General features: G+C 35.3%; 6 protein-coding genes across 7 annotated transcripts; 2 read left to right on the top strand and 4 right to left on the bottom strand.

Moving 5' to 3' along the window:
• Positions 1 to 316: 316 nt before the first annotated feature.
• On the bottom strand, positions 317 to 3,394 carry LOC18035877 (hydroxyphenylpyruvate reductase). The gene is made up of 2 exons (XM_006426892.2): positions 2,842 to 3,394; positions 317 to 1,042 (listed from the first exon to the last, which is right to left on the bottom strand). Exons 1-2 carry the CDS (start codon positions 3,262 to 3,264, stop codon positions 524 to 526), a joined length of 942 nt encoding a protein of 313 aa, XP_006426955.1. The 5' UTR covers positions 3,265 to 3,394; the 3' UTR covers positions 317 to 523.
• Positions 3,395 to 6,505: 3,111 nt separating this feature from the next.
• Positions 6,506 to 9,038, top strand: LOC18035876 (rop guanine nucleotide exchange factor 12). The gene is made up of 6 exons (XM_006426891.2): positions 6,506 to 6,926; positions 7,023 to 7,294; positions 7,397 to 7,471; positions 7,595 to 7,867; positions 7,952 to 8,272; positions 8,363 to 9,038. Exons 1-6 carry the CDS (start codon positions 6,632 to 6,634, stop codon positions 8,798 to 8,800), a joined length of 1,674 nt encoding a protein of 557 aa, XP_006426954.1. The 5' UTR covers positions 6,506 to 6,631; the 3' UTR covers positions 8,801 to 9,038.
• A 337-nt stretch (positions 9,039 to 9,375) lies between these two features.
• LOC18037749 (photosystem I reaction center subunit VI-2, chloroplastic) lies at positions 9,376 to 10,758 on the bottom strand. Its single transcript, XM_006426890.2, has 3 exons — positions 10,521 to 10,758; positions 10,307 to 10,433; positions 9,376 to 9,714 (listed from the first exon to the last, which is right to left on the bottom strand). The coding sequence occupies exons 1-3, from the start codon at positions 10,646 to 10,648 to the stop codon at positions 9,535 to 9,537; spliced, it is 435 nt and encodes a 144-aa protein (XP_006426953.1). The 5' UTR covers positions 10,649 to 10,758; the 3' UTR covers positions 9,376 to 9,534.
• Positions 10,759 to 11,662: 904 nt separating this feature from the next.
• Positions 11,663 to 12,746, bottom strand: LOC18035700 (peroxidase 40). Of its 2 annotated transcripts, XM_024180897.1 has the most exons (4): positions 12,529 to 12,746; positions 12,250 to 12,438; positions 11,987 to 12,151; positions 11,663 to 11,729 (listed from the first exon to the last, which is right to left on the bottom strand). In XM_024180897.1, the coding sequence occupies exons 1-4, from the start codon at positions 12,739 to 12,741 to the stop codon at positions 11,715 to 11,717; spliced, it is 582 nt and encodes a 193-aa protein (XP_024036665.1). In that variant the 5' UTR covers positions 12,742 to 12,746; the 3' UTR covers positions 11,663 to 11,714. The 2 variants fall into 2 exon arrangements, with proteins under 2 accessions (XP_024036665.1, XP_024036664.1); XM_024180896.1 differs by lacking the exon at positions 11,663 to 11,729 and having other exon boundaries at positions 11,961 to 12,151.
• Positions 12,747 to 14,514: 1,768 nt separating this feature from the next.
• LOC18037551 (30S ribosomal protein S17, chloroplastic) lies at positions 14,515 to 15,175 on the top strand. Its single transcript, XM_006426888.2, has one exon. The coding sequence runs from the start codon at positions 14,597 to 14,599 to the stop codon at positions 15,068 to 15,070; it is 474 nt and encodes a 157-aa protein (XP_006426951.1). The 5' UTR covers positions 14,515 to 14,596; the 3' UTR covers positions 15,071 to 15,175.
• Positions 15,176 to 16,610: 1,435 nt separating this feature from the next.
• LOC18037716 (homeobox-leucine zipper protein GLABRA 2) lies at positions 16,611 to 21,216 on the bottom strand. The gene is made up of 11 exons (XM_006426887.2): positions 20,921 to 21,216; positions 20,490 to 20,782; positions 19,958 to 20,075; positions 19,660 to 19,854; positions 19,182 to 19,559; positions 18,943 to 19,044; positions 18,325 to 18,534; positions 17,918 to 18,092; positions 17,553 to 17,824; positions 17,361 to 17,447; positions 16,611 to 17,251 (listed from the first exon to the last, which is right to left on the bottom strand). Exons 1-11 carry the CDS (start codon positions 21,002 to 21,004, stop codon positions 16,871 to 16,873), a joined length of 2,295 nt encoding a protein of 764 aa, XP_006426950.1. The 5' UTR covers positions 21,005 to 21,216; the 3' UTR covers positions 16,611 to 16,870.
• Between the last annotated feature and the right edge of the window lie 1,222 nt (positions 21,217 to 22,438).

Below are 22,438 nucleotides of genomic sequence, written 5' to 3'. Positions count from 1 at the left end.
TGCATATCCTTGAGTTGTTTTTTTCCATCCTTTTATCTCCGGATTAACCATACCTCCTGACCATTAAGGTTAGATTCTGAGCTTATTTTGTGTCCATTTGAGATTAGTTTTATGAGGTTAAAAGTGTTTTTAAAAAGTTAAAATTAATTTTAGTGTTTGAAATTTTTTTTAAAAATAATTTTTACTAAAATTATTTCATGCCACAATAAATTTTATCAAATATTTAACTTTTTTTAATAAATAATATTTAACTAATTCTACTCACAACTACTTAGTTCAATAGTACAACTAACATCAATCATTTTAGAAGTATCCGTGATGTCAAATCAACATCATATGCAACTGCTGCAATTTAAGAATTTAATTAAAACATGTTGCTGAAGATCTTAAAGTAATTGGCTAAGGCTTCGGGACAAATTGTACCAGGGCCTTAAAACAATGTTCTTTAGATAAAACATACTTAAGTAGCAGCAGCAGGATGGAGCCTTCAATCGGTCTTAAACTTGCATCTTTCATGAAACAATCAAACTACTGGAGTAAGCAGCGGTTTGTTCAGAAAATGAGCTTCCAAATTCCCAAGTACAAGGTCAGCCATGGTTTTGCGGGTTTCCACTGTGCCACTTCCTACATGTGGCATAAGGACCACATTTTCTAGACCAAAGAGCTCCTCAGGTACATGAGGCTCATTTTCAAACACATCGAGCCCAGCTCCGCCTAAACGGCCTTCAACCAGTGCAGACAACAGTTCACGTTCATCCACGTGAGGACCCCTCCCAATGTTGATGAGAACACCTTTTGGTCCCAAAGCATCAATGACTTCACGATTAATGATATGGCGGGTCTCTTCCGTTAGTGGGCATGCAACGACCAGAATGTGACAGTTGGAGGCCAACTCAACTACACTAGGGTAGTATTTGTATTTCAAATTTGGTTTCTCTGTTCTAGAGTAGTAGTTGATTGGGCAGCTAAATGCTTCAGCTCTCTTAGCAACTGCCATGCCAATTCTTCCTAGCCCAATAATGCCAACTGTTTTTCCAGTGAACTAAAAGAAATAAAAAACAATAAATTGCTATTAATGAAATTCAAGAGGCAAAACAATGACACAGAACTCATAGGTGGTGGTCATTAATCCAGAGAAATCTGACGTATTCAGAAAAGCATCACAAATCACAAAACAATTAAAGGCCAAATAACATGCAGATATGAAACTCCCCCCAGTGCTCTTAATCATACTAGGTATTCAGCAGATAAACTGATATGAAGTAATAAAAATAAAAAGATGAGAACCTAATTACGCACTGAATATTGTCTTTATTCATACATTCATGAAAACAATTAGGCTTTCATTGATATGGCAGAGAGGAGGGATTTCTCAAGGGGAAAGGAAATGAAGACAAGGCAATACATGATCTATTTTTTATGGTGTGGGGTGGGGGGGGGGGGGGGGGGGGGGCCCTACAGTCCAGCATGACAATGAAGATTTATTAAGCACCAAGTTTATCACATAGTTGACAAGCAAAACTGCTCTCGCTGAACATGAGTTGACCTCTTAATTCATCAAATCAGGAAGCTGATAGAAGTTAATTGGAGCAAAGACAGCCTTGCACACATGAAGTGCAAAGTCCTGTAATGGTCAAGGTAAAAGTACATATAAAACAATGGCCGAAAAAATTCTAATAACTCCCATAATCATAAGAAACACGCTTTTTCTCGGTTTCCCTGTAGCTATAACAATCAAATTCATACAAATCTTAACTCCATGTCTTAGTCCTAGCTTAACTCAAAACAAACATATCTAAACTTTCCAACACCAGCTGCTTAGTAGCCAGAGTAATACTCATTCGGCAAATATCACCCTCAATTCAGATACCCAATCAAAAATAAAAAACAATCAGTAGGTCTGTACTACGCATGGCAAGTCTAAACCCTCAAGTACATCCATAAGACAATTCCCCTTCCCTAGAGCTGCTTTCACATGCATAACATAAAATACATGGATCCTCAAAACAAAAGTACGTGCAATGTTTCAAATAAAGCCTTAACATCAGTAACATTCAAAAAAACAGAACCCATAAACAATATAAAACGGAAACTTTCTCAATTAGTACCCAAGGAAATCCCATTAAGTTCTTTCACTTTTCTGGGTATAACAATTAAAGTCTCAAGCTATTTCTCAAGTACCATATACATTAGTATTCTCACAGTCCATGGCTATACCCAAAATGTTAATCACACACAATGGTAGAGCCCAGTGTCAGATCCACCACTGAGGTTTTGTACCCTCTGCAAACGAGTAAACCATTTGAGTGTACAAGTGGAGTATGAGAATAGAAGAACTCCATCTTAAAGGATAACATCACTTAATGAAAAACCAACCCTTCACCGAAAATACAACATAAATCACACAAATCAACTCTAAAGAAGGGGAAAAAATAAGAGAAACAACTAAGCAAAACATTCTGATACAAATTAGTGCTTAAAAACTGAAATCAACACCACTATCTCATCACGATATAAACACCACCATCGTCTCAAATTTGCAAGTCTTCCAAACAAATTTTGTCAAGCTATTTAGTCAAAATCTACATAGGTACACAATCTAACACACAAAATTTATGGTACTAACTTTCAGACTGCAGAAATTTTAAACGGTGAGTGATAAATGTTTTTTCATCCAGCAGCATCAAAGAGACACAAATTGTTAGACCAATAGTCAGGCAATTTCAACCACCAATTCATGGAAATCCAACACGCAGGCACCCAAAATATATATATATACATACACAAAACAACAACAACAACCACATATTTTTACAATCAGTGAACAAAATATACACGAACCTTAGTGGTCAGCTTATAATCCCCCTTCTTCCACTTCCCACTTCTGACATACCTATCGCTCTCACACAACCTCCTCAACACAGCCAACATCAACCCAATGGCCAAATCGGCCACGTCATCAGTCAACACATCAGGGGTGTTAGTAACTCTAACGCCCTTTTCTTTGCACTTGGCCACGTCAACCTTGTCCAATCCCACACTAAAACTCGATACAATCTCAAGCTTAGGTAAAGCATCAATCAGTTCAGCGTCAGCACCGGCCGTCGCGTTCCCGACAACCGCACGTATGTTGTTTTGTTGTGCTTTTAGGAACTGGGTTTTGTCTGAAACCGTCCAGAACTTGAAAAGATTGAATCTTCTCTCGAGTTCCTGCTCTAAGTACGTGTTCATGGGACAGGCCATCAAGACACCGATTGACTCCATTCAACTGAAATCACAAAATGAACCCACGTTGGATTTTCCTCAAGGTTAATGGGTTTTGTTGGATTCTCTTAAAGGATGGTGATAATCAATTGAAGCGTTGTGTTGCCTTTTTTTTTTTATGATTTCCTAATTAAGAGCATAGTTTTTTTATTTTGCATCAAATAGGACCCTAACTCAACTCTTTACCCATTTAACTTTGGTAAATGTGGATCCTTTTGATACAAATTTTAAAATTGTGGCATTCCTTGAAAAATTGAAATACTTCAGGGACTCAATTTATTACCAAATTTAACATGTTCCGTTCTCTTTGTGTCCTATATTTTTGGAGATTTTTGGATTGGTTGATGGACGGTGGTGCTTTGTGCAGCCCTGGGGACAATTCTTTGGACCCACGCATACTCTCTTACTGTACAAGCACTACGGCGTCGTTTTCTGATACCCAAAAAGTTTTTTTTTAGAAACTTATTAACTCAAGATCCTAAAAATATTGTATAATTCTTTATATTTTGAAAAATGTCTAGAGATACTACTACAATTAAATGTATAATATTCTTGTCCTTATTTTTCTATACGTTTATAATAATACATTGGCAACAATATGCTTATTATGCTTAATGACATTAACAAAAAAAGGTTAATTTATTAAATTAAAGATTAAATAAATTTTCTATTATTGAACACTAAATTTAAAATAAATTTATTATTATTATTAGGGTTAGTTTGGTAATTAAAATTTTTTATAGACAATTTTTAGTAAGACTGCAAGATATTACCTGGAATTTTAAGTTGATTGGTATTAATTAATTTATAAATAAGTATCAAAAAGACTGTTATAGGAGATGGAAAAATACTAGTTCTTTTATATTGATAATTATTGATCAACTTACTAATTTACTTTTATATTAATTAATTTTCTCAAGATTCTAGCAAGTTATTATTGTTGTAATAGTAAAAAAAAAAAAAGATAAAAGCATGACATATTTAACGGTAAAAATGTTTTGAGACAACTTTTAAAATATATGAATTAAATTGATACTTAATTAAAAAAATATATAGAGAAATGGTATGCTTGAGCTTGACTAATCGTGCTTTCTCAAGTGTAAGGGTAATGATAACATTGATAGGTCCATCAATGGACCCTCATTGATATCCAACTTTAGCTGAAAAAGAGATGAGATCGGGCAAACTTGATTTTAGCTGAAAAAGGAGTTTGCCCAACGTGGCAATAAATTTATATTTTGTGGCTTAAAATTGATGGCATTGGTTGTTTTAACAGACAGGATTGAGAAATGCAACCTACACTTGACCTCCGACAATCTTTTTCTGCTCAATCGGTAACTGTTTTGAAGGTCCGTTTTTGTAAAGTGGATTTGAAGCAGCCCTCAGATACATCCATAAGTTCACAATCTTTGAAAAAACTAAGTCTGCGCAAAGTCTGTATAAGTGAAACGAAAGTCCAAAAGCTTACTGGTGACTGCCCTTCACCGGAAGATTTGGCCTTTTCTCACTGTTGGGATTTGAAGTTTTTGTGCGTCTCTAAAGCTCGCTAACTGAAGATAATGAAGATCGCTACATCATTAGGTGGATTTCAAAGTGTCAAAATTGTTCGAGCTTTGTATTTGATTTTCTTCTGCATTTGACTTATTTTGTTTCATTGATTCTTTATTTATGTATTTTGTGTTATTCCTCCATTCAGGTCTCTAGTGGCATATTTCCTTCCAAAACTCGAACTATCTGCTCGGAATAGTAGTTGCGAAAGGTTTATAGGGCACCATAGGGTGCAAGATCTTACACTTCAATTCCGAATATAATTATGGCTTTATTTGAATGGTAAATTGGAATCTCTCACTTTGTCAAAATATTTGTAACTAGCAACTTGCAAGCATAATGTCAAACAATTACAACAGAGAATTAAGCTACTCATTAAGGCGTTGGTATTCAAAATCAATAGGGCTGAGGCAATTCCTTTACAAAGTCCTTGAGTCAACTGAGAAACGGAATTTACTTGTAACTAGTACTTGGTGTTGGTGGAATTACCAGCCTCATTCATGATCGACGCCCTAATGACATACACAGAGAAGTAAATATGGTTAAAACATTTACAGCTCCCACGTAAATAAGGAGTTGCGCGGCAGCTATAAAATGAGAATCTAATAGAATATAGAATAATGACATACAAATAAAAACTAATCTTAAGAAAAAGACAGAATAAATTGGGTTAGTAAATAATACCACTACAAAATCTCTTAATATAAGACCTGATCCAAGAAAAGCTCTAAATTTATTATATTAAAATACGAGATAAATGAATCGAAATTTTTTTCATGATCATATTGAACTGTCTATGAAAAATTATTTATAAGACAAATATTAATCTATGTCAACGACTATATATGATCCCCAAAATAAAAATATTGATCATAATTTTAACCATTAAATTTAGAAAACCTAAATTTTAGATTTTGTTTCCCACAAAAATTATGTTCCCTATATCAAGATTCAAGAGCCGGCTTACTAACCAATATTCTAACTTCTCCCATAGATAGAATGGGTTAATATGAAAGAAAAATGGTAGAAAGTCAGTAAGTCATGATATTGCTTCCCTGTCCATCCTGGATTTTTGCTGCTTTGACTTTCCAAATCAAACTACCACCGTCCATTTATCGCATTCTCAAATTTTCAAATGGTAAAATAACATCATAGTTCCTGTATTTTCTTGGTTTATCAAATAAGGACACAGGATATTCAATTATGTCAAACGAATTGCTAACCTTATCCAAATGACTGAAATACCCTCTAATATCAAGCAAATGCCAAAAATTTGAGATGGCCAAAATCAATATTGTAAAAGGGTAATTTGGTAATTTAAGAAAAACTGTGGACCTATTTGAATAAATGAGAAAATATATCATCGATTGAGAAATTACAAACAAGGGGGGGGGGTTTGAGTATTACATCCCCATTTTTGGAATAAAAAACAGAAACCATATTTCCACTTTTGCCCTTTTTTCTTTGTTTATTCTCCTTAACCCAACTCATATCGTAGAACATGCACCCCACGTTCCCTTAACGCGCACACTCGCACACAAAAGAAAAAAAAAACTAAAACAAAAAACTTCTCAAAATTTGTCAAAATCACTACATCATTAACCAAAAAACACATTTCTGAAAAATCATTTGCAAGCCGATCTTCTCCCCCTTTCTTTCTTTCTTTTTTTTTTTCTCTCTTTCATTTGTTCCATTAATAACAGAGTGTAATTTGCAACATTATTTGCATGCATTAATTAGCTGCCATTGGTGTTGTTTCTTGTTCGTTTGTGCGGAACCCTTTTGGTGTGGGTAACAACAAAAGAAGAAAACATCGAAAATGGTTCGTGCATTGGAGCTAGAACAAGAGAATTATAGGTCAAGGTTGTTTCATTTCAAAGGGCTGCATGATACAGGAAGGCATGCAAAGAGTTTGAGCATCGAGAGTGCGGGTAAATTAGGTGATGCAGCATCTTTTGATGAGGCGCCACCCACGTATAGAAGTCAGGGGCCTAGAAGTGATCACCCCATGGAGAAGCAGCAAATTGGAAGTGCTTTTGGTCGAAACATGATTCCTAGGTCTCCGCTGACCAAGGATGATGCCACGGCACAAACCCATGAAAGACTACAACAGGGTAATTAAAATAATTAGATCATGATCACTGTGTTATGTAAATGTGACATGAAAAATCTTTGTAACGTGTTACCTGTGTGAGTGTGACTTTGAACAGATATGGAACAAATGAAGGAAAGATTTGCGAAACTGCTTTTGGGAGAAGACATGTCTGGTGGAGGAAAGGGAGTTTCATCTGCTTTGGCACTGTCAAATGCCATTACAAATCTTGCAGCTTCTGTATTCAGTGAGCAAGCGCGTTTAGAGCCAATGTCAGCTGAGACAAAGGCAAGATGGAGAAAAGAAATTGATTGGCTTTTATCTGTGACTGATCACATTGTTGAATTTGTTCCTTCTCAGCAGAAATCCAAGGATGGAACAAATATGGAGGTAACAATTAATTAATCTGTCTCTGGTTTGTAAAATTTCTTTGTTTCCTTTTCTCTGGAATCAAATTTTCACAGAGAGGTTCGTGTTTGTTTGATTGAAAAGATCATGGTGACGCGACAAAGAACTGATCTTCACATGAATATCCCTGCATTGCGGAAGCTTGATGCAATGCTTGTTGTAAGTATAGTCATTTCTCATTCAGATTGTTGATTTCTGCATACAATTGACTGTTGTTCAATGGATATCACAAAAGAAAAATGTCCTTTAACGATGTCTTTTTTCCCCCCCTCTGATATATAGGAGTGTCTAGAAAATTTTAAGGACCAATCCGAGTTCTATTATGTTTCAAAAGATGCACCTGACTCAGAAAAAGGAAACACCAAGAGAAGTGATGAGAAATGGTGGCTGCCTACGCCTAAAGTTCCCCCAAATGGTCTGTCTGACATGGCAAGAAAATTCCTGCAGTACCAGAAGGATTGTGTAAACCAAGTGCTTAAAGCAGCCATGGCTATAAATGCTCAAGTTCTTTCCGAAATGGAGATCCCAGAGAATTACATAGAAACTTTGCCCAAGGTAAGAAGAAGCCTAATTAAACTGTTGCTTACAAATTCTTGTCTGTGACCAATTTCCTCACTGTTTTTTATGGTTGTTTGCTAGAATGGGAGGGCAAGCCTTGGGGACGCAATCTACAGGAGTATAACTGTTGAATACTTTAATCCTGACCAGTTCCTATCGACAATGGACTTATCATCAGAGCACAAAATCTTGGACCTAAAGAACAGAATTGAGGCTTCCATAGTGATCTGGAGGAGAAAGATGAACCAAAAAGACGGAAAATCAGCTTGGGGTTCAGCTGTAAGCTTGGAGAAGAGAGAACAGTTTGAAGAGAGAGCAGAGACCATCTTACTCATTCTCAAACAATGGTACCCTGGAATCCCTCAATCTTCTCTAGACATCAGCAAAATCCAATTCAACAAGGTAAATATGTTTGTTTCCTTTTTAGTAATTGGCTATACATTATGTGATGTTCTAAGGACTTATTTAACGATTTGTTCCCGGCTTTAACAGGATATTGGGCAGGCGGTTCTGGAAAGTTATTCAAGAATACTTGAAAGTTTGGCCTTCACAGTCCTGTCGCGAATTGAAGATGTACTCTATGCTGATTTTGCCACTCAAAATCCATCACAAGCAGCACTGATGAGAAATTCTTTGAGGTGTACCTCTTTTTCAGCAACAGACAGGTTAATTACTCCCTTGGATGAGACAGAAAGGCCGAGCTCAGTGGAGGGAATGACACTACTGGATTTTATGGGTTGGGGTTTAGGTTCAGATCAAGCTGAGAATGAAGGGAAGAAGGAACCAGAAGAGGTTGCTGATGAACCAGTGAAAGATGACGAAAAGTTTACAACACCAAAAGGTCCAAAACTTACTCACATTGTGACCAGCAAGAGGGTTTCTTACCTAGAAAGCTTAGGCGGTCTACGAAGCCCCACTGCCCGGCATTAAGTAACAACTGTAGGGAAGAAGGCAAAATATCAAAAAACAGACAAACGGAAACCAGAAAAAGAGGGGCTAATATAAAAGAAAACACAAAACAAAGAGAGAAAGCCAGACCTGCGAATGTAAATTTCCATATGCACATAAATACGCAGAGTCCTTTTAGTTGTGTGATTAATTGTCTCTTTTCTCACAATCTTCCTTACTTTTGTAAATAGGGAAAAACGAGTAAATTCACCGTGTTTCAAGCATTCCAGATTTGATTTCTGTCATTACAAGTAATTGCTTTCTAGTTCATAGCTACTGAAATGTGATTTTTTAATGGCATTTTGCAACAAATTGTGATTGCGTTTAAGAGTTGACATTCTTTTTTTTCATTATATTATTATAATCATGCCAATATTGCTATGGCTCAAGGCGTCCAAGGCACCAATTCATCAAATCTAAATAGTAAGCTATTGAAATTATCGCCAAAATCGGAAGCTCAGAAACCATCTAAGTCCAGCAAGGGTAAACTCGGATGTAGGAAACATCTGTAATTACATGATAGCGGGAATAAATCATAACTAAACAACAAAGTTTGATACTCAAGTAGTCATGCGCATGAATTTTCAATTGAAGCAAATATATTGGCATTAATAACAAAGGAAGTCTTAAGTAGGATGTTGGACAAACCTACAGGTTTACAATAACAAGAAGATACATACAATGAAAAGTTAAAAATAGGAGGATTGAAAACTAATTTAGATCTTGCCACGTGGTCCGAGCTTTGGTGGAAGTTGAGGGCCCTTCTTGATTGGGAGAATGTCACCACTAGCTGTAGCACTGAAGTAAGCAAGGGTTGAACCTCCTCCCAATATCAAGAACTTGAGCAATAATCCTCTCTTGGTGAATGGAGCTGCAAATGTCTCAAAGAACTTGCTCTGCAATTTCAATGTATACATATACTATAAGTTACCCTTCAACATTATAAAAGTTCTACATCGTAGGACACAACTAAATTTTACGGCAAAGAGATGAATCTTGCAAGACTTAACTTGAGATTAACTAACTCATGGATAACTGGTATACAGAGACATTGTGCATTCCTTTACAAACTTAGCTCTTTTTCGTTTTTCATTTTTCTGGTACATGGATGTATGCTGAAATCGTAACGTCATACTATTTTTCTGCTTCTATTACTATTGAATGTTCATACTAAAAATAGTGGAACAAAGCTTTCATAGCTCAGAGCACCCGTTTAGTAAGCGGGAGGTCTTGAGTTCGACTCTCAATGAAAGCAATCGCAATGTTTTCAATTATTTATGAATGATTCAATGATTTTTATGTATGCTCAATGATCCAATGAAGTTCACAGGATAGATATTGTTGAACTTATAGTATATCATAGCTCATATTTATTGCAAGAACGTAGAAAATTTTCAGCTACTCGAATATTTGTTTATTCAACACACTATCATTCGAGTTTTTGTCAACACAATGGCAATATGCAATTGATTTTGTTATTAAACAAACCTGAAGAGAGTTGTACGGTGAAGGAGCATCTGATCCGTACAAGTCCCACTGGCCCGTAGTGTTGCCCAAATCCTCCAAATCAAAGTACACACTCTTATCACCATACTTAGCCACTACAGCACCAGCCCTGCGTCATACCAAATTGAGCATATATAACTAACAATTTAACTACATAAGCAAAGCTTGAAGGCAATTCATTAAGAAAAATATATACTTGAAGCTTTTGGGTCTCAAATTCTGGCGAGTTGGCTTGACGGTGAGCTTAGTTCCAGCAAGAGAGCTGCCTCCAAGGCCTTTGATGGTGACTGGTTGCACAGCAGCTATGGTTGCAAGAGATGCCATGGCCTTGGTTTGTTGTAAATTCTTGACTTGCTTACTTGAAGCTGATTAAGTTAGCCGGAGAGTGACTGTAATGTTGTATGCATATTTGGTTTTTTGAACTTCTGCATGGATGTCAGCGGGACACGTGGCGAACCGGGTTTTGTTTTGAGAGATATGGAATCCCATTTAGGCGGTGACATGTGGACGAGAGCTGGATAAGCCTATCCTTCTTCGATATTCTAACAAATTGTTGCGGTTCAGTGACGTTTTCTGAAATGTCCCACTTGGATATATAAAATGTCTCAGGAGAAAAGTAAAATCACTAGCGAGAATAGTAAAATAACAATAAAAATAAAAGAAACCTTTTAGACTTTTAGACGATCTTTTGAGCTGGTCTGGTTAAATGTATTGAGCTGGACTTAAGATATTGGATTAAAGTGATATTGCTAATACTTACATTCAAAACAAAATGACAATAAGTCAGAGTATATCTTTAGTATTCAAGGTTTATCCATTTTCAATTATATTGATCATTAATTAATTAAGATGTGGATTCATTATTTAAAATACGAATATTTATATAAATAATGTGAAATGTGAGAAAAATAGTGAAGAGAAATACCGAAGTGGCTAATCACAATAATTGACAAATACAAGACTTTCAATACACAACATGAAGTGTTCAGCCAAGGCAACTAGGTAAGTTTCTAACTGTTAATAAATCTGCAATCTCTCCTAATCTCTCCCTTTCCTCCTACTAAAACCTTGTAATTTGACAGCTTCAAAAACCCAGATGAGAACCTATCAAAGAAGTGTTGTGTGTTCTGTCCAAATGCAGTCACATAAGGCTGTGTTCTGGGATCTTTGGCAATCTCAGAATCAATCTTCAGTAACCCTCTTCCACTTTGAATGTCAATGAAGTATTGATTATCAAAATATAAAGTAGTAGCATCATTTTGGGCAAATGATATATCAGATAACGTAGGATTGCTGCAAATCATCTCCAGCATTCCTGAAAATGCTAGTGACAATGTATCATCCTTTATCGGCCACAGCCTGTTTTGGAAGTTCCGGCAATGGCTTACGCCTAGAGTGTGAGATCCTGGAAACACATAACAAGAGTTAGAAAAATGTAACATATTAACATAACATATCCGATGGCCATGCCATCTTCCAATTTGGCTCCATACTGCATGTTTATTGTCAGTCTCTCTCATAAACCTCTGCATCTTTTAAAATCTGGACCAACAATCCAATGTACAACGTATTGCGAAAAGGGGAAATAAATTTTTTTTAAAATGCACACATTATTAGCATTTGGAAGAAAGGTGAATTTTATTTTTAGTACAAGTTGTGTACCCATGAGTGCAACTCCATCTTCCAAACTAATGTTCTTCTGAAGGAAAACCCAGTGAATTCGCTGACAGAAATATCGTAAGTCGGAAGCTGATTATCGGCTCTCTCCTTCTTTCCCGAAACGGCATCTCTTCTTCCAGTTAAAACCTCTATGTATGGCCCTCCAGACTGGAAAGTGGAAACAAAAAAGTTTCTTGAGTACAAATATAAGTTCATAGAATTTTTTTCAAAGTTTCCTTGTCTTTCAAGAAACTGATGTAGCTCACCAGGTATACAGCATCCCTTGCAGCTAACTGGATAAAATCAGCACAAGAAACTGTTTCAGGACAAATTGTTTCAAGGGAACTCTTTATCTCATTGATAATATCAACCTTCCGGATTCCGAAATTCTTGTCCGATAATGTTTCTGTTGTAATCCCGTTTGAGTTTCCGAGAAGAATTGATCCATCACAACCCTGTAGTAAAATGTAACAAACATAAGCAAAGCTTGGAAACCAAAGATCATATAAATATATTACTTGTGAGACAAGAAAAAAAAAATTTACATCGACTTGACAATCATGAAAATCCAGTCTAAGAATGGCAGCAGCAGAAGAAATATCACTCAGCATATTTCTTTTCATCTCCTCTTTTACTGGCATTTCTGCACTAGGGCAACTCTTTTTATAAAAGTGAAGCACAAGTACCCCATTTCCACCTGCAAACAAGCAGCAAGAACCCCACAAAATCAACACCATTGTCAATTCTCTTAATCCCATTTTCATTTTTCAAAAATCACAAAGAATTATAAGGAGAAAATTTTTGTTTTTTAAGTAAATTTTTATCACATGGGAATGCCAAGTTCATTTAAATAATGGACTTGTTTCATAGTTCAGGAATCTAATGACATTTAATGAGCGTGAAGTTGAATGTTGGTGGGAATGTTGCATCGGAAAATTGGAAAACGTTGTTGGCTAGTAAATTTTTGTTTCTTCTTCTGAGTAATTGAAACTGTTAAAAGCTTTTTTATGTAGCATTTGATGCAAAAAAAAAAAAAAGACTAACTTAGAGTCTATAAAACAAGAAAACAAACAAATCCCCATCATTATAATAATTAGGACACTAAAAGTGGAAAATGATTTTGAATATCATTCAAGCATTTAAGTGTGGGGTACTTTTGGAGTCAGACAAATTTAATTCCCACCTCCAAAATAATTTAGACAAGATTTTATGGGAACAAAGAAGCCTATGATGTCTTTCCTTCTATATCAAAATTTCACTGTGTGTGGGTATGGGTTATCTGGCGATTTTATTGTTTTGAATGAAAAAGCATTTATGAAAGGAAGAGGTTGCTGAATTTGGCCAACTCTTTGAATGTTGAAGATTGTTTTGTGATGCGCTAATCCATGCTATGTGATGTGAATGTTTTAAGAGCAAAATTTAAGCTTATAATAGATAATTTCCACTTTAACCAATAAGTGCGTACATCAACTGGTATAAAATTGTTATAACTTAACCAACATTCTCAATTTGAGATTTGGGAATGCAACTGCATTAAATACTTGTTGGGAGAGGTTTGCCATGCTAGTGGTCCTACTTGACTCGAATCTAGATTAGTCGAAAGCTAATATGATTTTCGGATACCAAATGGTTTAATACATTGAAAAAAAGATAATTCTCACTTTAATCTTTTTTTTTTCTTGTCTTTTTCTTTCTCCATTTATATGAACAATCAGCATGCATGTTTAAGGCCACTAAAGCCTTTGCTGAGTGGTGGGTTTGAGTCCCCCATATGAGGGTTTTAAAAAAAAAAAGGTTCTCTGAAAAATATGTGTAAGGATAAATATATCTTTTTAAGTATTAGTGTGGAAGTTTAGAGTTAGAAGTCTTGCCTTTAATTAACCTAAATTTTTAGGTATGTTTGATAGGCTCTTGTAATGTACTATAAATATATAAATTCAGACTTTCCATTAATCGTATAGTGTAATATCTCTATATATTGTACAAATTAAGATAAATACACATTTAAGATTTAAATTTTTTTGTTAGCATAAAATAAAAATGAAAATTTCTACGAAAGAAAATGAAAATATGTTACATCACACCATAGCTTTCGTCCAAGTCGGCCAAGCCGGTCTAGGCCCAAAATTAAATGTGGCCCAATCTACAAAATGAACTGAAAGAACAGAAATTGGAAGCACTTTTAAATGAGAAAATAAGTGTAGGCCTTTCCACACCCCCTTCTAAATTTCTTATCAAATCCCTCCTCAATTAAAACTACATAAATAACTAAAAATAAATTTTCTTTTTTTCATTTTAATTGAAAATTTTATTAAAAATTAAATAAATTATTCTTTTAAAAATTTCTTACATCCACCCTATTGTATATTAGTTTTTTTTTTAGGATGAAATTTAAAGATAAGACAAGTGATTTCAATTTATGAATTAATATTTTATAGATTAAAATAGAATATTTTAGGAAATTGAATTTAAAAGGGTGTGATAAGGATTTTTTAGGACTGTTAAAACTCCATTCAATTAAAGAAAAGAAACAAAAAAAAAAAAAATGCAATTGCAAGAGCAACAAAATCAGTTTCTCTGAATTATCTTTCATTCTTATCTTCAAAGCCCACGATGTCCGTCATCACCTCATCACTTCACTCTCTGAAACTCTCATCTCCCAAATCTCGCTTCCTCAATGGCTCCACTCCTCTTACTCGCCTCTCAAAACCCACTTCCACTCCGCAAAATCTCCCCTATGCTTCGTTTCCTCAAATCAAGGCCATGAAAAAAATGCAGGGCAGAGTTGTTTGTGCATCAAGCGACAAGACAGTTGCTGTTGAAGTTGTGCGTTTAGACCCACATCCAAAGTACAAAAGAAGAATCAGAAAGAAGAAGAAGTATCAAGCTCATGACCCTGAGAATCAATTCCAAGTTGGTGACCTTGTTCAGCTTGAAAAGTCCAGGCCCATTAGCAAGACTAAATCTTTTATTGCTGTGGCCATGCCCCCAAGGAATGCGAGCAAGAAAGCGGCTGGTGAGAGTAGTAATGCCGGTAATAATGAGCTTGGGATCCCTTTAGAGAGTGAGCAACAACTGGAGGCTTAGCTGCTTTTGTTGTTCATTTCTTGTGATTTTGTAATGCTTTAATACTGGTTAAGATGTTAATTTTTATTTGATGGCTATGAAGTATGAAATGTGTTTATTTTAACTTGATGGGTGTGAATTTGATTAAATTGTGGTTATTTGTGTTTGTTTGAACTTTCTTTGAATTGGGTTTTTCGTCAATTTTTAAGCAAATGAGGGTTCAGCTGGCTTAGTTTGAGGTCTTTGGATGGTGGATTGTTAAATTGAATATGCTAATAGTGTTTGATGTTGAGTTTTTGTGGTAATTTTTGAATGTCAATGCATAGACATGTTGCTTTGAAATGGTGTGGGTTGTAAGGTTTTCACTATCATCTATCAGAAAAAGAAAAGAAAAGAAAAAGTGAATATGTTGTGGCTGAAAGTATCAAATGGTGGTTGAAATGATGTTTTACATTTTTAAATATATTCTATTGCTTCAACATAGCTATGGAATGAATTTCTCTGATTGGTGGTAAAAATGGGAGTTAGCTTTGGTAGAATTGAAGTGTTGTTTGCTTGGTTTTGCAATGTGTATGAATTTCTTAGAATTAGATCTCTGCTAAAAGCTGTGTGTCATTGTTCAGATTTGGCAATTGCCATGGTCATTGCACGAAATTTAGATTGCTGGCTGATAAATACTTTTTCCTTGAGCATGCATTAATGATACCACGAAACTTACTTGTAAACTTAGCCATCCGTTAATAATACCAGGAAACTTATTTTCAAACTTAGTCATCCATGATGCTTATGGATTAAACTCCTATTGATGTTGTCCTGACTTGAGAAGTGTACCTAAGATGTGTACTTTTAGTTGCAATAATATGTAGTTGATGGCCTTTGGAATGCAAGACTTTTCTTTTGATTGGCTCCTGCTGTAATTAACTGGTTGAGGTTTTGCCTATAATATGATATCATTACAAACAAATTCCACATTATAGAACACAGAAGTGTTTAATTGAGATGGGGAATCTAGAAGTCTTGAAAAACATGCCTAAGGTTCAGGATGATTCTGATTTTTATTCAGCATTTCAGTATAAACTGCTAGAATTATTGATAACAAAGGGAAAGTGAATAGATTAGATAGTGATTCTTAAGATATTATTTTTAACATAAAGATAAAGACTGGATGGTGCTCATCGTTGTAGCATCATGCCTAGTTTTAGCAAAGCTTCCTTGTGATGGTTGATTAGTGGATGAGAAAGTCAACATAAATGTCAACATAATGTCAACTCTCATTTAGGATTCTGATGTCTCTGTGCTGTATAATTTGTTTCTTTGCTTACTATCCATTGAGCTTTGAAGTTAGATAACACCATTTTTGGGAAGTGACATGATGAGGTGAGACAGCTACTTCACCATGAATCTACCTGAAACACCACTAGCATGGTGATATAGTTAGATTTGATTCTGGAGCTATATCTTGTATTCACACAATATATTATGGATAGCCTTTATGATTTTGATGCGCTTCTTTCCAGTACTATTTGATTCTATGTTCTCTGTTTTTTATAGCACTTATGGATATGGCAATTCTATACACAATGATATTTCACTTTCCTAGAGTTATACAAGGTTTTGAACCACATCTATCTCAAACTCTTCTCTCCAAATTGGCAATTACAAATTCTCCTGAACATACCAGCCTTCCATTCTAATCAACAAACAAATGAAAACAAGCTCGCATAATAACATCTGATCTACTAGAACTAGTAAAAATTAATTTGAATGCCTATGAGTTTTAAAACTAATGTGTTTTTTTACCTAGTTTATAGAGTTTAGCAATCAAGCATCTTCACATTGCAAGCTTGTCTTAATATTTCGCAATGTGCATGATATAAGTGTGTTAACAGAGTCCACAGATTCCATGGTCAGCTTTGCTGCAGGAGAGTTATTAGTTAGGATTTGGAATGCTATACTAAGCAAAGATCCTCCTTCTGTGATCTTCTCCTCTTGCCTAGATGTGATTACTAGTGGTCTTGACTCGAGTCCGTCGGGCAAGATTGAGAACCCGGATGGCAATATGGCAATGTTGCTTGAGTCACATCCGGTAATCACAGACTGCATACCGGTAATATCTACTGGAGCATAGACCACCATGGATTCATAAGCATTTGTGTAACTATCTTGCAGCAACCACATGCTGTTCTCTTTTGATTTCATTGTCTGAAATTGAGAACTCAGTTTAGGTTAGAACCAGAGATAAATATGAATAAGTAGAGAAATGATATGATTTAAGTTTGTATTTCTTTCTGCTGGAAATATTTAGCTCAACCTGAATATTTACTGCATTGCCTCGGTCTTGCCCTTTAGCCAAGTTTGCAATTGTCTGTACGGGACCTCCATTTGACATGATATCCCACTATGATTAACCCAGCAAAAATTACCAAAATATTATCATTTATAAACATTAAACTATAGTTAGATTGTCTACCTTAGTGCTATAGTAAATTGATGATGATTATACCTCATTTCGATGAGCTTCGTCTCTTAGGAAATCAAATAGGACATTAGGAGATACAGGCAACCACACAGAAGAAACTGCACACAAAATCACTCCAAGGGGTTCTCCAGGATCATTCAAGTTCTTCCTAGAAGAAACCCTTATGTCCTCTCCTGTTTTGCTTGTGACCTTATTCCATACGTGATAGCTAGAGGCACCGATAGCACGACAAAAGCTCCACGTCATCCTCTGCGCCAACTTCAGAATGCTTTTTCTACCAGCCAGTGTTGCAACGCCTAATGTTATCAATCAAAGCACAGGTGTCGTTTCTATCTTGTTATTAAGAGAAAATATGTCAATGCAAAATATGAAGAAAAATTCTCGCTTACCACTAGAATCCTTTGTAGGAACATTTGTGGCCATGAAGAAGACAAGGCGTTCACATTGGAGCTGCAATGTTGTCATCCAATGCCTTGCACCAAAAGCTAAACCACTGTTAACAATACTGCGATACATGGTGTGCACTGTACCTTTCTGGCATTCCAGGTGCTCTACCCAGGTCACCTGAAGATTATTATTAAACCACTGTCACAATCTTGATTTTACAACACAAAATTGTATGCACGGCTCCAATAATTTCGCCTCTGCAATTTTTTTTCCTTTCATTTTTGAGTTATTTTCCAAATGCCTGACCAAAATTCAATCATCATAAGCAATTTTATGGTTCATTTCATATGATTCCACAGTCCTGTTGAAGCTCTAGGAATACAATGTGACAATATGCAAATTGCAATACCTTGCAATGGCCATTTGATTTATCTTCAACGATGCAACCAGACGGCCGCTTTCTGCACTTAGCAAGAGATGCATCGATGTTTTCTTCAACCTTGTCGATTGAGACATCGACAATTGCCCATTGTTCAGCGCTTAGCTGCTTGCAATACCGAACAAAATAAACTTCTCTTGTTGGCACCATAGGGGTAAGCATTTGAAGCTCCGCAAACATCTGCTAGCAGCAAATACAACGCGTACGAATGTAAAATGTGTACTTTAAATTATCTGTATCAATTTCGACATTCATTTTGAAAAGTGGTTTTTCTTTTTCTTTCCTTTTTTTTTTTAACATTCCTCAGAATATGTACTTTTACTTTCAGTAAATACTTTTAAATACTTGAATTGAATAAAAAAGTTATTTTCTAAAGTGCTTTCAGTAAAAATTAGAGGAATGCCCCCACTTTATCTCATATTCATGCTTTCTGAAAGTGCTTTCTGAAAAATACTGCTGTAGTTCTCCTGAAAGTAGGAAAGCGACTCTTCTTCTTTTATGAGATTCTCTCACAGTAACCTATGGATTCTGATATCATTAAAAATAAGAATAAAAAATATAACACTCTTTAACTCGTAATCAACTCACCAATTGCACTGCACCATTTCTATTAGGACCTTCACCGCCGCAAATTACATCAACTGTTGCTGCCTTCGAAATTAAGCATGGAAACATTGCCTTCCATTGATTCTACAGAATCCAAACAAGATTTATTAACATCACCACATAAAAAAAAAAAAATTGCTAATTTAAATTCGCACGTGACAAAATTTTATTACATTATCATGTGAACGTGTGGGACAATGAAAGTACTAGGGGATTCTTACCACATCCATGAAACTTTGAACAAGCTTAGGAAGATCAACAAACACAACTCCAGCGTCTCTTGAGGCTTCAATGGATCTGTTAGACTTCCCATTGCTTGAATTCTCAGCAGAAAATTCTTTAACATACTCATCATAATTAAGAATTTCTCTACCAGTCTCCAAACTTCGAATCCAAAGGGGACCACCGGCAGTAGCCATCTTCTTTAACTCCTCCATTCCTTGATTAACAAGCTCCATGATTCTGGATTTATCGATCCCGAAAATCCCAGTGTAAAAATCTAAAGAGCTTCTGTTTTCTTGATCATTTCCAGCTGAACATGAGCTTGTTGATGTTGCCCCTGGCGGGCATTTCCCCACAGCCGCTCTTAGCTTTTCTACCTATACATATACACACACGTTCATATAATTTTAATAAACGATGTGAGTCGTGTGACAATGGGTTAATAGCGCCATAACTTTATGTATTCATATATTTTACCTCGGCTTTGAGCCTAGCATTTTCGATTCGTAATTGTTGTTCTTCAGTTGTCATGGAAGTGTCTCTGCTGGTTGTGGCCATGCCACAATTAGGGCAACAAGCTTTATTAATGGCCTCTCTCATGGCTTTGTTCTCTTCTCGGAGTTTCTCTATTTCTGATTTCAATAATGAATTTTCATGGCGCTCTTGAATTGTCTGTGATGCAGTTAATTTGTTTAATTCCATTGTACACAGTTAACTATTAATTTGCAAGGAATAGCGCTCACAAGCTTATGATTAAAAATATTAAATTAATTACCTTGATTTGTGTTCGACGATTTTGGAACCAAAACTTGACTTGCCTAGGGGCAAGGCCTAATTGCTTGCTCAATTGCTGCCTTTGTTTCTCATCCGGATGTGGTGACTCTTTAAAAAGCCTGCGATATTTGAGCATTCTTGTTACTTCGATTCACAAGCAGTTAATGAGAAACAAAAGTTTGTTTAGTATATAATAATTAACAAGATCCAAAGCATGATGATGGTGTTAAACAAATTAATTAATGCATGCAAGTTGAATATACATCACTTGAAAGTCATAAAAAGACGATATTGCTTTACATCCACGTTTGTTTTCTATACCATTTACGCACAAAACATAGTAAAAAGAAAGATATATGATAAAGTAAGATCGCGCAATCTTGAGTTCTTAGCTTTAACTTTATAATCTTGTTTCTTTTTCATTAACCATGTCACTAACATTAAAGTTTACATGAATTTCATGCAAATTATAAACAAGTCGTTTTTAACAAGGTACGTAAAAGAATTGAAAATTAAAAGCTAGATACACGTACGCCTCCATTTCTCTAATCTGCTCGGCTGTGTGACGATGGTACTTCTTTCTTTTCTTCTTCTTGTTCTTGCTATCACCATCACCATCACCATCACCATCATCATCATCACCATCACCGCCTCCATCAAAGTCGGCATCTGATCTTGATCTTGTGTGGCCAGAGTTTTCGCTACTAATCTCCACCGTTGTCTCTTCTCTTTTTGATCCTCCTCCGGCTCCTCCACTGCCTTCATATCCTTCCTCCACTTCATTATTCGCAGCGGCGCTGGCGCCTGCGCCCCGGAATATTCCAGCCTAAGAAAATTAATAATCAATAATTCATCAATAACAAAACAAACCCCCATCAAGTGAAGAAAAAAAGAGATAGCAGAAAGCAAATAACAGGAAAAAAGAAATAATAATAATTAGATTAATTAGGGTATTCGGAGTTACAAGGCTTAGGGAGAGAGCAGGAGAGGCAAAGAAGTCTTTGGTGCGAGAAGTGGGTGGGTTGTTAGACATGTCGACGACGCCCATGGCAATGAGAAATTCTGTAATTCTCTTGAAGGGGTTGCTGAAATGGTTGTTTTAAGGAGCAAAAATGGTGATGAAATTGAAGAGAGATAGAGAGAGGGAGAGAGAGAAAGAAAGAAGGAGATGTGGGGTATGCTTTGATTTAAGGATATAAAAACAAAACTAAAATGAAGTCTAAGAACACACTAAAAGAAAAGAAATTGTGTGTGTGTGTGTGTGAGAGAGAGAGAGAGAGAGAGAGAGAGAGAATGTGTTTGCTTATTTTTTTCTTTCTATTGAGAAAAATTAAAAAGAAAAAAAGGCTGTTGGGAGTTGACTGGTAGATATTCTGAGTGGAAATGTGAGGACTCAACTAACTTTTGAAGCAGTTGATTCTTGTTTTCCAACGGTATTTTCAGTTTGTTTATTTTCATTGGTGAATGATATGATGGCTTTTGTTGCTAGCTAGGCTTCGCGGCTCGATCAAGTCATTTCACTTCAAACACTACTACATACTACTCTGTATTTGTTTTCTTTCTTTTTAAAAAAAAAAGAAAAAGAAAAAAGAAAATAATTAGCAATGTATTGATATGATCTACTGCCACTGAAAACCTAAATAATCGTACTTATAACCATGTAATAGTTTGGAGGTAAAGTTTAATGTCAGTCGATTAAGGATGGTTTCAAGAAAGTGTATGTGTTGGCTGTAGATGATAATATGTGGTCATGATTTCTTAATTATCATAGTCTGGCCAAGATTTGGTTTACATTAGTTTTGCATTTTTATCAAAACCTTCCTTAATTAATTTCCTCAAAACTTTTCGTAGCGAAATCGCATTTTAGTTGAATAAAGATTTGGTTAATTGATAATAGTTGGTGAATGTGAGGTGGTGAAGTTAATATTTTTTAGTTTAACTAATTGTACAACATAAAAATCTATTTGCGGATACAATTTCCTCAGCAAAAAAGCTACCAAAAGATATCTACCTTATGTTCTTAGTTTAAATTTAAAGAATTAGCAAATATTTTTTTATTACATCTACATCTTATTCTTTTACAATTTCTAATTTTCTATAATAAATATCTTGTTATCTCCCTTATTCTTTTGAAATATCATTCTTAGGCAGTCACAAAATAAATCACCTTTTTCTTATTAAAATATTATGTCAAATAAATAATTAATTATTATGGGATTTTAGAAGATAAATAGTAAAACATAAAATTTAATAATAAGAAAAAGTTGATAATCTCCCTTAAATTAAATTACTTTTAAGATTTTTTTTTTTTAATAATAATTTGGCGTACAACATGTGATACAACATGAAGAGTCATTATTATTAAGCTATATTTGGTTTTAGGGGGACAACCTAGCATTGATAGGGGCGGCTTTGGGGTATTAAAGAAAGTGCAAGCTTTCATGACTTTCATGCCCAAGAATTATAACATGTAGCAGCAGCC

The sequence above is a fragment of the Citrus clementina genome, unplaced genomic scaffold (genome assembly GCF_000493195.1).
Source record: "Citrus clementina cultivar Clemenules unplaced genomic scaffold, Citrus_clementina_v1.0 scaffold_7, whole genome shotgun sequence".
Lineage (NCBI taxonomy): Eukaryota > Viridiplantae > Streptophyta > Magnoliopsida > Sapindales > Rutaceae > Citrus > Citrus x clementina.
The sequence above is the reverse complement of the archived record's forward strand: the minus strand, read 5'-3'. Positions and strand labels throughout refer to the sequence as shown.